General features: G+C 40.6%; 1 protein-coding gene across 1 annotated transcript; it reads right to left on the bottom strand.

Moving 5' to 3' along the window:
• Nucleotides 1-2,514: 2,514 nt before the first annotated feature.
• On the bottom strand, nucleotides 2,515-14,071 carry SLC46A3 (solute carrier family 46 member 3). Its single transcript, XM_032208183.1, has 6 exons — nucleotides 13,979-14,071; nucleotides 13,595-13,807; nucleotides 7,375-8,248; nucleotides 6,982-7,065; nucleotides 5,377-5,533; nucleotides 2,515-3,417 (listed from the first exon to the last, which is right to left on the bottom strand). Exons 2-6 carry the CDS (start codon nucleotides 13,784-13,786, stop codon nucleotides 3,330-3,332), a joined length of 1,395 nt encoding a protein of 464 aa, XP_032064074.1. The 5' UTR covers nucleotides 13,787-13,807; nucleotides 13,979-14,071; the 3' UTR covers nucleotides 2,515-3,329.
• Nucleotides 14,072-14,773: the final 702 nt, after the last annotated feature.

Here is a 14,773-nt window from a genome sequence, read left to right as displayed (position 1 = left end):
GCATATGTAGCTGGTCAACCTTTCCCGATGCAGGTTGAAAGCTGGATGCCGTTGCACCTGAGCAAAACTACATTAAGACAAGTAATTTAGTAGAAATTCTTATTAGTGAAAGCAGAGTGGACATATTAGGAAGCCTGCCTTAATTTCTAGGTGGTTTTGTTCAAGGTTTAGTGTACTTCATCTTCAGTGAGATCGAGCCATATTCAGAGCAAGGAAACTTCATTGTTCATCCTGCCTGAAGGAAGCTGCCTTTAAGGGTTAGCCAGGCTGGAAAGCAAATGGTCTATTTAAGAGGCACATTAAGAATTTATGTGGTATGCTGTTAAAGTAATGGGAGTCAAACAGGGCTGAGGCCAAGTGTTTTTCAGTATGCTTAAAGCTGTCACCAGCTTCCTACCCATGTCCTGGACCTGACTTCTGGCAGGCAGCAACATTGCCCCTGCTCTGCAGTTCCCCACCTCCTATCGGTGCTGATGTTCCAGGCAGCAGCCTTGCTTCTCCCCCAGCACTGAAGGAAAGCAGAAACACGTCTTCCTGCACCACTGTTTGTTTGTTATCACTGCAAAAATAGACGATGCCATAGTGCTGCTGCTTCTGTTTACATAACATTACTCCACCTGTCCTCCTGTTGGGCATTTGTCAAAAGCCATATCAAGAACTACATACAACACAGTTCAAAAGACTGAATTTTGCTATTAATTTGTCAAAATAATTGCATTTGTATAGAAATAAAACAACTACAACAAACTTGGAGGATTTTGATTTAATAATATGAAGCACATTAGTACCTAATTTCCTCAGCTTGTACCATGCACTTTAATAACACAATTTGTATTGATGTGCTTTGATCTGAACTCACATTCTGTGTCCACCAGAAATACTCTGCAAACAGCCAATACTTCATACAGCAAAATCAAACCTTATCAAAGCCATTCCCAAAGTGCACGTGCACCTTCTCATCCTCAAACTGAATGCTGCTGTGGAACTGGCTTGCTTTGTTGCTACCTGTAGAGAGCTGGCAGAGGTCTGCATTGAAGAAGTGAGGGCATATACCCTTTCACTTGTTTTTACTTTTTCCAGGCATTTTGTGCAAAATAGTTAATTTCATGAAGTCTTACAAAACTGCATAATGAAGAGGAAAGGATGACAATGTAGTCTTCCTGCTGAAATCCCTTACATCAGTATATTCTTAAACTCTTTACAATTACTTGCTATGTTTTGGACCCAGTGATTATTCTAAAACTCAGCTCATTTCAGCAACTTATCAGCAACTCGGACACCTCAGAAGAGAGTTCAGCAGTTTTATTTACTGGCTAGTATATAAACTAGCTAGAAAAAGCTAATGAACTTAAATTGGCAACGTCAGCCTTGGTCCGTAAGGACAGAAACATAAGGGCAGGCTATGTTTAATAGCATTCTCCTGGATTCAGGTGGTGAGGCCCTGGCACAGGCTGCCCAGAGAAGCTGTGGATGCCCCATCCCTGGAGGTGCTCAAGGCCAGGCTGGATGGGGCTTTGGGCAACCTGGTGTGGTGGGAGGTGTCCCTGCCCCTGGCAGGGGGGTGGAACTGGGTGGGCTTTAAGGCTCCTTCCAACCTAAGCCATTCTACAATTTCATGGATAATATAAACTCTCATTTACCTTATTTGACCCCTCTTGCAAACATCTCAGTGACCAGGATGTGCAGTATGGAAACAATATTGTTCAAACAGAAAGGATCTGCAATAGCATCATCATGATGAGGTGCTAATATTTGTTGGTAGAGTACCTCTGAGAAGTATTCTTTGATGGGACAAGTATTAATGGCTGTAAGTAGATCTTTGATAACACAGCATATGCTATGTCCTCATGGCTGTCCTCATTTTTATCACACACTGTGCAAGCGAAGTCAGTTCCCATATCACAGTTGTTTTCCTAGAATTTTCCACCTGTAAGTGTCAACCACTTACTGTTCTTTTGATTTTTCTACCTAGTCGTTTGTAGGAGTAGAAAGTCACATACTACCTACCTGTACTTTCAGGGATGAGGACAATATTGGCTGTAAAACTCAGTCTGAAAACAATACATGGCTGTGGTCTTCAACATGGTGTTTACATTCACACTTCTGCTGTGCTGTGTATTCCAGAAGCTAATGCTCCGTCTAGTTTCTACATATAGAACTCAAACAAAAAGCTGAAGAATCAACACAGAGATTGATTTCTAGGGTTAGCACTCTCACCGATTTGCACTGTGGCCCTCTCTGTTGATTTCTCTGTCTCTGAAACAGGGAGGATAGTATCTATTGTGGAGGGAGGTTCACAATAGCATTTGTAAAGCGATTGGGAGATAAGAAATGCTATTCAAATGCTAATAAATTATTGCATTCATTGCAAATGCTTAGATATGTGGTTCAGATTTTTTTTTAATTAATAAAAAAATAATAAAAGATCTTCTGAAAATAATTCCATTACAGCCTTTCACTAAAAACAAAAAAAAAAAACAAAAAAAAAACTTCATTAAAGCCAGCTTAGCTGGAAGACATCTATGGGACAAAAAATAGACTTGTCTGTATGTAGTCCCTAATATATAAAAAACAATGAGAAATTTATAATGTAAAAATAAATGTGCAATATGGCCTCTGTAAAATGTAGGCATAGGCCTAACTTCACACTCTGCAAGCTGGAAATTTTCTAAGTATGGCAGTTCTGCATGAAAATCTATTTTAAGAACTAAGTCACAGGCGAGGTCCACACATCATACATTAAACTTGCACAAACATTCTTTGCTAACTGCAGAGCAGTCTCCTTACAGCAGGTACAAGTATTGCTTCCAGTTTTTCAGAAAGAAAACAAAAAGTACCTTTAGGTTTAGTAATTTTAGACAGTTTTGTGGACTTCCCCAGTTAAGACAGACCTTTTCAGATGTACACAGTGGGCTGCACGCACAGCTGGCATGAGCTCCAGCGGCTTCAGGAGAATTGCCAACACCCTCTGGGTAACGGGCTGATAAACTTATCTCTGTCACCCCACTTAGAACGATAGAAGATGTATCACAATCCCCAGCTGACGTTTTCAAACTTGAGAATGGGTAAGTGGCGGAAGAGTGTCATCCTACCTTACTTTTTCTCCATGCTGAAAGCAGCATGAAAATCTCCATTGCCAGCCTACTTGCATAGTTAGGTACAGGAGATTGTTTTATCTAAGTGCTAAAAAGAGACTGGATATAGAGTGCTACCAATTCAGTGCTAGTTGTAGATCTCATCTGCAACTTGTGTGTTATCTCTGTGGTCTCGATAAGACGTGGTCTCTGCCACTGCATGTCAGATAAAAATCAGGTAGCTGAATCCTTTGTTCAACTATCAACACTGTCTATGCTGGATACTTCGTCAGGTACAAGCAGAGCCAAGTCCTCCCCATTCCAGCTTGTGCACAGAAGCCAGCTGCAAGACACAGATAAGACAGATATCTTTAGCTGAGATACTTCAGTATAGCGTGCTGATTCAGCAACAAACACACCCGATAGTTCTGTTACAGCCATCTTCTGCAGCACAAAGCAGTTGACATATCTTAGTAAACAAAAACAATGACATTTCTTCCCCTTATTACTCAAAGTAGGTGAAATCATTTCTGCTGTCTGTGAAAAGCACTAAACTACCAGGCCTTATTTATTACAGACTGGAACTAATACCCTTCCTGCTCTCAAACAGTAAGATTACCTGACACACTCAGAAGAAAGGTTTTAGAGAGAGGTTATTGAAAGGGTGGGATATTTGAGACAATAATGATGGAAGAAAAAGATAAATAGCTTTCCTAAATTTATGATGATGATGGACTAGTTTTCATTGCAGGATGATGTGATTTCATAGTAAGTAGTTGTTAACTTTTGCTCAGGACATTCTCAGGAGAGAATACTGATGTAACAGAAACTTTTTTATACCATGCAGCACTGAACTAAACTAATATTTCATAAAACAAAAACACTTACAGCCATAAAACTGAACTTCTCTACTTTTATTACCTTACTAAAAAGTATTCTCCACGTGCAGCCCAAGGCCCCTTTCCTTCAGTTCCATAAGGTCTGAGATCCACCACTATCTTAGTCTTCTTCTGAGATGCCATTTGTGCAACTTCTCTGAATAAACTGAGTAAAATACTGTGGTCGTGCAGGAACAGGTTTGAAAGTATGTGAATTGTGCCAGATTTACAGCACAATCACTGCCTGTGTAAAACTGAAAATGCAGCTGATGTAGAGATAAAAGGTGACTGAGGCAAAGGCTATGTAAGGTGTTTCTGCAAGGTAAACGCTTCTGCTGCAGATACAATTCTCCTGCAGAAGTACTATCCTCTTAAGATAAAAACCTTTTTTCTTTTTCTGAATATAAATCTATTTAATGAAGTGATCCTTTTGCCATTTAGATCTATGTTCCAGCATCCTAAAAAGACATAATTTATACTCAAATAACGTAAAGTGAACTCAGCTTTTGTGAATACTCATGAAAAATGATCTTTCACTGACTAGATGGTCATTAAATATGATTATATGCAAGTACTATAGAATAGTATTTTTAAACACGTCTAGAGGTTTATTCACATGGGGCTTAAAGTTAGTGCAGACCTTTTACAGGTTTCAATGGCTCTGAGTCACAATGTATCCATGACCAATGACATGGAAAGATAGCTTTCCATTGAATTTACTGGGTGTTTGGTCATATTTATAAACCCCACTAGCACCTACAAGGGCTGCAAACCTACGCTCGTGGCCTTACAGCGATCTGTTACTTCAGTTCTGTGTGGAAGGCATGTGTAAGTCTCAAACCAAAGGAAGGCACACACATGCAGTCAAGGGTACAGCATATCCATCTCGTAGTGAATTCAGGACAGATTTCAGTTTGGGGGAATTAGGAGACAAATTCACAGCATGAATTTGTGAGGAGCTAGCTGGATCAGGGCTCGAACTGGACTGACTGTGGGAAATCTCCAGCAAGGTGTTGGAGGGAAGGTGTTGAAGAGAGAAGCAGCAGGAACTACAGCAACTGGCAGCAGCTCTTGGAGAAGCGATCACAAGCTTCATGAGACAAAACAGCTCTCCACAGCTGGGGCTCCCTCCCTCCTGTCCTGTCCTGTCCTGTCCCCCAGTAGAAGACATCTTACCCTAGTCTCAGCTCTGCCCCACTCCAAGCAGCTCCCTGCACACAAGTCTCAGAGCACCTTTCATAGGCCTGATGTATATAAGCTATATATAATTGTGTGGAAACCAAAGGGAAGGCTACACAAATTACATTCAGTACATTAGAAAATAGTGAAGTTTGAGAATGGATTAAGCCATTCAGCTTCAACTCACGTCAAAACAGAAATCACTAGTAAAAGCAGCCAGAAGGACCCTCCTGCCATGTACTCACCACAGTGCACCCAGTGGAATTAGACAAAAGCCTGCTGAGAAGAGGAAGCTAAAGCCTGAAAACCATGCAACGGTAGCTGCATAGAGAACATTAAAAACTGAAAGGGAAATAGTGCCGGTCACAACTTCTAAACAGGCAATACAAGCAAACACAGCACCTGCCAAAAACAAATGAATGGGTTACAAACAGACCAAATTAAAACAGAAAACCTTTCAAAGTACTACAGTTTTAAAACTTGTTTCAAAAGATCTCTCTAGCTGCAATGTTTTAGCAAGTTTGCAAGTAACAAGCACCTATATAATATGATATATTATGTATAACATGTCTTTGCTGTGGAAGTGTCTTCCATGGGGACTCCTAAAAAAGACTTTTTAAATGAAAATAAAAAAGTTTTGCTAGTGAAAACTATTCTTCTTTGCTGCTACCCTGTCACCATACCTATGCTACAGAATCTACTTACATGAAACACAAGCTGTTCACCCTCACTCAACATCCTCCCCACAGCTCCAAGCTTTACCTGTTCCAGTATGCCTCTCTGTTCTCACTCTCCCCTTTCTTCTTTCCTCCTTCCCTAATTTTTGTCCTTATATGTGGAAGAGGCTCTTTGGAATGAAAAGTAACAAAGACTGCTGGTTCAGCACGTAACTATATCCCTCTCGTTTTTGAAAGAAGCAATCTGTTTTTTTGTGCTGAACTACCCACTGGGATGTCAGTCTAACTCATCAGTGTACTTTTAAACACATTTTCCCAAGCTGCGTTCATGTTCATGGGACTGTAACAAAAATCACAACAGGTAAGCAGAAAAGGGTGGCAAGAGGCAACCTGACCCCTGCATCAAACTACTCAAGAATCCTAAGCTCTGAAGAATGCCAAGAAACTGCAAAACCAAGTGTATGTTAGCATTGTTCAGTACAATGAGATCTTTGTTTCAGCATCTAAAGAAATGCTTTTTCAAAAATAAAACCAAACAGCTCACAAGAATGCTTCTAGACGGTCTGTGTGCCTCAAAATCTGGTCACAGCAAAATATGAGACATGAGAGCCACATTTTGAGGCCTCACGTGCTTTTTTTTTTGTGTGTTTGTGTTCCACTACAGAAAGTACTTCTGGAAGTAATATGTTATATCCCTTGGGACAAGTACAAGTAGCCAAAGGCCCTTGTTTGTACCCACCTAATGCCTATCTTTCTAAATTACAAAGTGTGACATTGATAAAATAACAAAAGCATTATCTTTCTCTACCAAAAATATTGTATACCTGTTCTACATGTCACATTTACAATGAATATCTGTATTAATCTTGAACATTTTTCTGCTTTGTGTTCTCTATAATCTTTATTTCCAGATCAGTTAACTCCTTTCAAGGTTGAAACTTGCAGTAGTTTTAAACACAACTTTTTAATATTAACTTCAAAATCAAAAGCCATTAGTATCATGATGTAGGGCCATATTATATGAACTTAAAGGAAAAAAAAAACAGTCTTGAAATACCAATTTTGTATTAATTTAATTAATCTTTTTGTTTAAAAGTAACCTTGATGCATCTCTGTTCTGAAATACCATTTTATTATATATATATATATATTTTTAAAACAAATCCCACTCACCCTGTTCGCTGGGGAGAACCACTTTTGACAGCATGGATCGGAGAACAGGAACAGGCATAAGGCAGAGTAAAGATGGCACTCTTACTGTAAAGAAATGAATTAGTAGTGAGACATTAAAGTAGTAAAAATCCAGGATTTTACAGACACATGGTAAATGAATTGTAAATTCCTAAATCCAATATGTCTATATGGCACTAAACCCAAAGTAATTTGCTCTCCACACTATTCATTTTTTAATTAAATCCTAAATCGGCATGACCCAACCTTGTATATTTTACCTCATTATGATCCTTTCAAGGTGGTACATCCAATATCTACCAACAGTTGCTAAAGATAACATAGTACTATTTTCTTTTATGTTTTTGAGCATGGACTGAATGATTCTGAACTCACCTAGAAACATGAGCAGTGTTGTTTTGGCAAAGGCAGCCATGACTATTCCTCCAACGTAAGAAAATATCCCAATAAATACAATATAAATGTCTTTGAGACATTTTGAAAAAAAGTAAACTCCTAAAAAACTGGTCAGAGAGACAGAAGTGAATGCAGCTGCTCCGTATCCGATGTATACTTCATTCCAGCAGAGTGGCTCATTCAGTTCGTACAGTGTAAAAAGCGAACTCCCACCAAACACGGTAAACAAGTAAGTCATAAATGTAAAAAGTAACACAATTATTAAAATTCTCTTTTTAGAAGGGGCAGTTTTAAAAAGCATGTACACTCCAGAAAATGTTTCTTTTAGAAGTTCTTTAAAAGATACTTGTGCTTGTTGCTGGGATTCAGATATGCTTATTGTGTCTTCCAGAAAAAATATAATATAGATAATATTGACAACATGAAGCAGAGATGCTGTCCCAAATGTCCACGTAAAACCTATTTCTCTTAAAATGTAGCCAGAAGACAGTCCTGCCAACCCGGATACAACTCCAAAAATCAAGTCAACCACAGCTATTCGCGTTGTTTTCTGCTTCTCATCGTGACACAGATCCGCTATATAAGCAAAGCCTCCTCCAAGAAAAGTTGCCATACTCCCAAACAGTCCAGAAATAAACGTAGCCGCAAATAGGATAGAGAGTGGCAAGGAAAAATATGATATTAAAGTCTGGAAAATATCTGCAATCAAAGCTCCCACTGATGGTAAAACTAAAGATCTTTTTCGTCCCTGGCGATCTCCGTTAGCTACAATGATAAAGGCAACTACAAGGCTGGGAACTGCCGCAGTTAAGTCCAGCTGCATATTAAATAGAGAAGTCTTTTCTTGAACTCCCTGCAAAGAGAAAACAAAAAAATAACAGTTAACAGTGTAATACATTGTAAACATATATATATATATTTATATATATAATGCTACACTTAAACAATTACAAGCATGCAAGGATTCAGATCATGCTTTTAATATATTCATGCAGGCTAGACAAACAGCAGTCCCAACAGCCCCTTCAAAGAGAACAAGCAGACCAGAATAAAGAGCAGCAGCAGAGAAGGCTGTAACTTCATTCACACAAACCCTTCCTACCGAATCATCCCACAAAATAAAACCTTCAGATGCAGGGAGCAAAGTCACTCTCTGACATTTCTCTGAGGCGTCACATGGAGCTGGGCAGGGGGCTGCACTCTCCAAGAATCAGGAGAAAGTATAGGCATGAAAGTCTTTCCTGCTTTCTAAGCCTGTCTTTAAGCCATCTGTTTTACAAGTTTCTGGTGTTTCCTCTGTAGCCAACACAATCCCCACCAAGAAGCATCCAAATGATGAAAAAAAAAGCACCAGAATTTTCAGGAAAGTACTTAGGGCAACTTTTAAGGCTGCCAAAGGCCTTATGAATACTTATTTATATTTACAGGCAAAGACCATCAGTTTCTAGCTCAACATCTTCCTTTGTTTACAAGATATAAGGTTTTATTGCAAGAGGAAAATTAAGCTCATGCTGAGGCACTCAGGGAAAGCCTGCAAGTCCCTTAACACTTTAGAGTAATTTATGTTCTTCTCTGATGGTATCTGACTACCTTAGGATTCATGATGTCTGCTGGCCAGCACTGTAGCCGCCCTGGAACAGTCAAAAACATTTAGACTGAACAAACTGAGATGGAAAATGATATTCTGATCTTCAACTCCCTCCCTGCTGACAGATTTTGGGACAAGTACCGGATGTTGGGGGGGAAGCAGGGAACTTTATTCTGCATTCCTGCTGGCTGTGCTTGAGAACAAGGAATAAAATGTGGCCTACATGCAGTGGGTAAGGAAGCCATTGGAACATAGGATCACAGGATGGTTTGGGTTGGAAGGGACTTTAAAGCCCACCCAGTTCCACCCCCCTGCCATGGGCAGGGACACCTCCCACCACACCAGGTTGCCCAAAGCCCCATCCAGCCTGGCCTTGAGCACCTCCAGGGATGGGGCAGCCACAGCTTCTCTGGGCAGGCTGTGCCAGGGCCTCACCACCCTCTGAGGGAAGAATTTCCTCCTAAAGTCTAGTTGTCTAGTTTAATTCTATCTTCTTTTAGTTTAAGACCATTCCCCCTTGTCCTAACATCATCTACCCAAGTAAAGAGTCCTTCTCCATCTTTTTTTTTTTTTTTTTTTTGTAAGACCCCTGTAAGTGCTGAAAGGTTGCAATGAGATCTCCCAGGAGCTGCCTTCTTCTTTACGTTGAACAGCCCCAGCTCTTTCAGCCTTTCTTCATAGAAGAGGTGCTCCAGCTCTCTGATAATCTTTGTGGCCCTCCTCTGGACTCACTCTAACAGGTCCCTGTCCTTCTTGTGCTGGGGGCCTCTGTCTACAGAATATAGCAGTGCAGTGGGAAGCCCGACAGCCCAGAGAAGAAAGCTGTAGGAAAGGAAGCAATTTAAACTACTAAACTCAGAGGAGAAAGGCAGCAGGACTAGCACGGGAAGGGACATTATTTGCTCTGAAAAGATAGTGTCAATGCGAAGGGAAGCAACTCAGCAAATGGGGCGTAGCAAACAAAGCACAGGCAACTCCAGGGCAATGAGTAAAGGCATATATAAAGCCTGAAAAAACAAAACAAAACAAAAAAACACAAACAACAAAACACATTCTTTAACAGGCTGTGCTTTTTGTACAGTTTATCAGGCAAAGAGAACTCTTGCATTGTTGCAGGCATTGCTTCTTTACTAGTATCAGGTTCTAAGACAAGACCATCATAGAAATGCTAGTATACTGGAAATAAAACTAAATCTAGCTAAATCGAACTAAATCTATTCTAAACGATGTTAACCGTACAAGACAAATATCACTAAAACATAAATAAGTATGAAATGGGAGGAAGAAAACAACAAAGACTTGGGTCTTATAGTTTAGGAAGTAGGAGTGCAACATAAAGAAGGTGGCTACAAATCCAGATACCCCAAATGACCATAACCCTGCTGACATAAATGACTCGCTGCCTACTGACAAGATGACTAAGAGACAGGAGTAAAGAAAAATTCCTGTTAAGAGTGTAAGGAACTTGACTGCACCTCTTCAAGTTTTTACAAAGCCAACAGAAATTAATACAGAAAATGACTGCTCAAACCCTCAGCTCCTTTACAATCCTGTAACTATTAAAGTCAATGTAACTAAAAAACTAAATAAAAGGTCTAGTCATCCTAACCTGTAAATTCACTCTACTCTGAAAAAAAACATTCACGCTGCATAGAATTAATTCTGAAAAATACAGATTTCCAAATTAAAAGCAAGAAAATGAAGAAATGATTCACTTATATAAGAATTAAATTACGGGAGAAGTGTTTTGCCTGAAGCTACAATGTACAGGATAAGATAAATAGACAGGCTCATTAAATTAAAAAATATTAGTGAGTGACAACAGAAAACATGTGTTCTAAGTGATAAACAATGTTTAATTAATAGTACAGCTCTTCCTGAGCTAGAAAAAAAAATGATTATTCAAGCCAGTGATTAGAATGTTCCAGCTTGTATTTTAATTACTTTTCATTTATTATAAAAATTACTATGGTTCCTTCAGATCCAAAAAAATAATCAATCTAAAACCTGCCAAGACTATCCATTCTGAACTAGAGTCTGCTTTCTTTGCAGACTTCAAGTGATTTTGACTTCAATTTCTTTTTACGTTCTGTTTTGAAACAGATGAGATTAGTAAAAAGCTTCTCCATTCTCAAAACTGAAGGACTTAAACTAAACCAACTGATAAAAGAGTTGTCCCTCTAAAAGTTAACACCAAACATTCCCAACAGTAAAATTTATAGTGTGTTTATATATAATTCAGTTAGGAGGGTCTTGGAAAATCCAAAACACCTACTTATATCATCAGCAAAGTGCATGGGACTGCATTACTGGAGCTACCCTTTTCACCATACACGGGATTATTGCTCAGCACAGACACCAGGTTCTGCTGAAATTAATGGCTGTTTTGAGAGTTTTATATTTGCATACTGTGCTAACAAGTATGGTACAAAAATACAGGCTAGTCATCCAGACAAGAGCGTGACTGTTCAATAATTCATGGCCTGTGGACAATCACATAAATGAAGGGAATGGAAATTTGTCAGGAAAGGGAAACAAAGAAGTTCTATTGGCCATTACTCAACTACCATCCTGAAGGACTTTTATTTTCAAGTATCGTTTCCTTTGTTTATAGAAAACACACTTTGTTTCCTTTATGCCCCAAATACTGTAATTTGTAAATTCACTGTCATAATAATCAGAGACGCCATCTAAAATTCAGGTGAAACTAAGCATTCTGCTTCAGTGTTTTGCCAAAACAGAAATCAAGTTTTATATCCTGAAACATCTGTCATCACAATTGGAAGATCAGGCTGAATCTAGGGTGTACTAGCAAATGCAAAGTGCAGAAATGTCTGTGAAATGTAGGTTTCTTGATGGGATCTGTGACTGCAATTGCAAGCACCACGTATAATTCTTATAGTTGCCCTTTGCACTGACACAACACCATATGACAAAATGCCCACATACAGCACCAAATGAGGAGACGACACTAAAGAAAAACACTTTGGGGGAGGAACATACAAGCATTATGGAGCCAATCATTGGTTATTATCTCCAAATCAGTTCTAATGAGTGGCATATATAACCTCCCTTGGCTGATCAGGCAGCCCAGAATGCATGCTGGACTGGAATTCTATTCACCTTTTTATTTTTAAATTCTTTCTACTTGTGTCACCTGAGGAAGAACCAACTCCGTGCTACAAATTCTGAACTATTTCTTTAACTACCTTCAATGGAAGCCACGTACCATTTGAAATTTTCTTTTATATATGACAAATGAGGTTGATAAGCTCAGGTGTTCAGTCCTGTGCATACACATCACATCAGATTAAAATCTCAGATGTGACTAAAATTTTCTAGTGCCACCTGTGACACTGCAGCAAACCCTTTCAGCAGCATAGAATACTGGCTGATAGCTTCCATAAACTTCATTTTCTGTGTAATTTAACTCCATATTCTGTGTAATTTACAGTCCAAGCCACCTACTTTTCTGACTCTACTATGTAGTTTCATGTTCCACTTAATCCAGTCTAAGTCCCAGCTGTTGTTGCCAAGGACAATTCTGCTGTATCCTTCTGTAAATACATTCCCTCTGTCATCCCCGTGCTAGATTCTGCAATCATGTGGCTACAGAGTGTGTCAGCGCAATTCGCTGCTTCAGAAAAACAAACATGAACTCGAAAAATGATGAGCCTTCTGTTGAGCCAGCACTCTGATCCAACCCAAGCTGTAACCTCTAACTGTAATAATTACTAGATACAACATGTATCTAGTGAAGAAGATCTCTAGAAGGTATCTAGTGAAGAAGGGAGAACAACAGGAAAGAAAGGAAAGGAAAAGTGCAGTATGATCACCTCTTCTGTTGACAGCCCACAGACCTTACATTTAGCATTAAAACTGCACTGAATTACCACAGCAGAGATCCCAATCAACATCTGGTTATCCAGCATGCTAGACCATGAAAACGTGCTAAAAATGTAATTGACCATAAGATGCTGTCATTGTGCCATCTTAGTATTTCAACAAGGCAGACAAGTGATTTTCTGACTGGTTAAACATCAACTGTATTTGTTTGTGCAAAGATTAGCGGAGTCATTTTTCACATTTTAAAATTAGAAAAAAAAATATTTTGACCCCTATCCTTTCATTCTTTGAATTCTTCTGATATACATACATTGTAAACTGGACCTTATTCCTGAAAATTATGAGATGATTGGTAAACTAGATATTTATCTAGAAGACTAGAAGTTGCAGTCACTACCAGTGGTGCATAAACACTTGTACAACTGTTACTGGAGTTACTGGAAGGGGAGCCTTCAGTTGTGTACTTTGACAAGCAAGGCCAGTGCCAGCTTGGGCCTGATCCTCTGAGATGTTTTTAAACCATTAAGAGATGAATTTATCTGTGTCTTCCTGGCCATAATTCATAGTCTTTAAAGCATGACAACTATGTACAGTGCAACACAAGAGCAAGGAGACAGTAAAACGATAGCAGTTTGCAAATCTATGGCTTTTCTACACATACAAGGTTAAATAAGGTTATAGACACAGAGGTTATGTTGAGGCAGCGCCTATTGGCTGAAAGTTTCATTTCGTATACTTACAGCTGTATTTTTTCCTCACTCTTACCTTCTGCTTGATATAAGCCGGGCTACTTTTGTTTTGCTCGCAGGAACTGGTATTGCTGCTGCTAATGAAAGTGGAGTTGTACTCCTCCTCCCACAGCCGCCGGTAAATAAACTGCTGCACCACCGGGCTGGTCAAGTAGGAAGCAAACATGTAGACGAAAATGACCGGCTCCACGAAGAAAACCTTCCTCATTTCGGGATTCGGCTTTTAAATCTGTGCACCAGAGAAAAAAAAAAAAAAAAGGAAAAAATAAAATAAAAAAGGTCATGAGCATTCACTGAAAGAAAGCAAAACGACTGTTGTACTCAGCTCCAGCGTGTGCCAGCCACCCCGAAAGGGCACAAGTCCGAGCTTCACCCCATAAAACACCCACAAAACACCCACCTCGAGCAGCACGCGGTAATTTTAATTAATCTCCCTTCAGGAACCCCTCAGCCTGCCGCCGCTGCACCTGCCTGCCCCGGCTGCCTCCCGGCTCGGCGGCTCCCCTCAGCCGGCCGCCCCCTGCCCTCCGCCGCTGCCCCCCGGCCCCTCGGCCCGCTGTGCCGGCCCTGCCCGACACCGAGAGGCGGGCCGGGAGGGGAGGACTCGTCCCTCCGCCGGAGGAGTGTCCTCGGTGGGGACGCCAGCCCCGCTCCCGCCCCTGTCGCCGGGAGGAGGAAGGCGGGCGGCGGCGGCGCCGCCATTTCGGGGGCGGCTGAGGCGGCCCCGCTGCAGGCGGTGGTGGCTGAGGGGGCTCCAGCGCTGCCCCCCGCTCGCAGCCTCCTCTGGTGGGCTGAGCCCAAACTGCTTGGGCTACTACCCTGTCACGCTTTTGTCTTGTTATGGTGTGAGCCAGCAGTGTTTGGTGGCCACTGGTCCGTCTCTGGTGCATACACCGCGTTTTCCCAGTTGTTGGGTGTCGGGGGTGCTGTCTGCAGAGCTGTGGTGCTGCTGGGTAGATGGGAACTATTTGCACCTTCCAAGTCTGGAGCACGCTGGTGTGGACAAGGACAGGAGACGTAGTTGCAAAACTGAAGCCCAAAGGGCCTCCTTTCAGCCTTAAATACTTTGGGGGGTCGGTCCTGATGATCTCTTGAGGTCCCTTCCAACCCTTACAATTCTGTGATTATCGATGACAAATGTTGCAGAAAGACATATTTGCTAAAAACATATCAAAACTTGGAAGGTTCCCTGATG

The sequence above is a fragment of the Aythya fuligula genome, chromosome 1 (genome assembly GCF_009819795.1).
Source record: "Aythya fuligula isolate bAytFul2 chromosome 1, bAytFul2.pri, whole genome shotgun sequence".
In the NCBI taxonomy this organism is placed as follows: Eukaryota; Metazoa; Chordata; class Aves; order Anseriformes; family Anatidae; genus Aythya; species Aythya fuligula.
The sequence above is the reverse complement of the archived record's forward strand: the minus strand, read 5'-3'. Positions and strand labels throughout refer to the sequence as shown.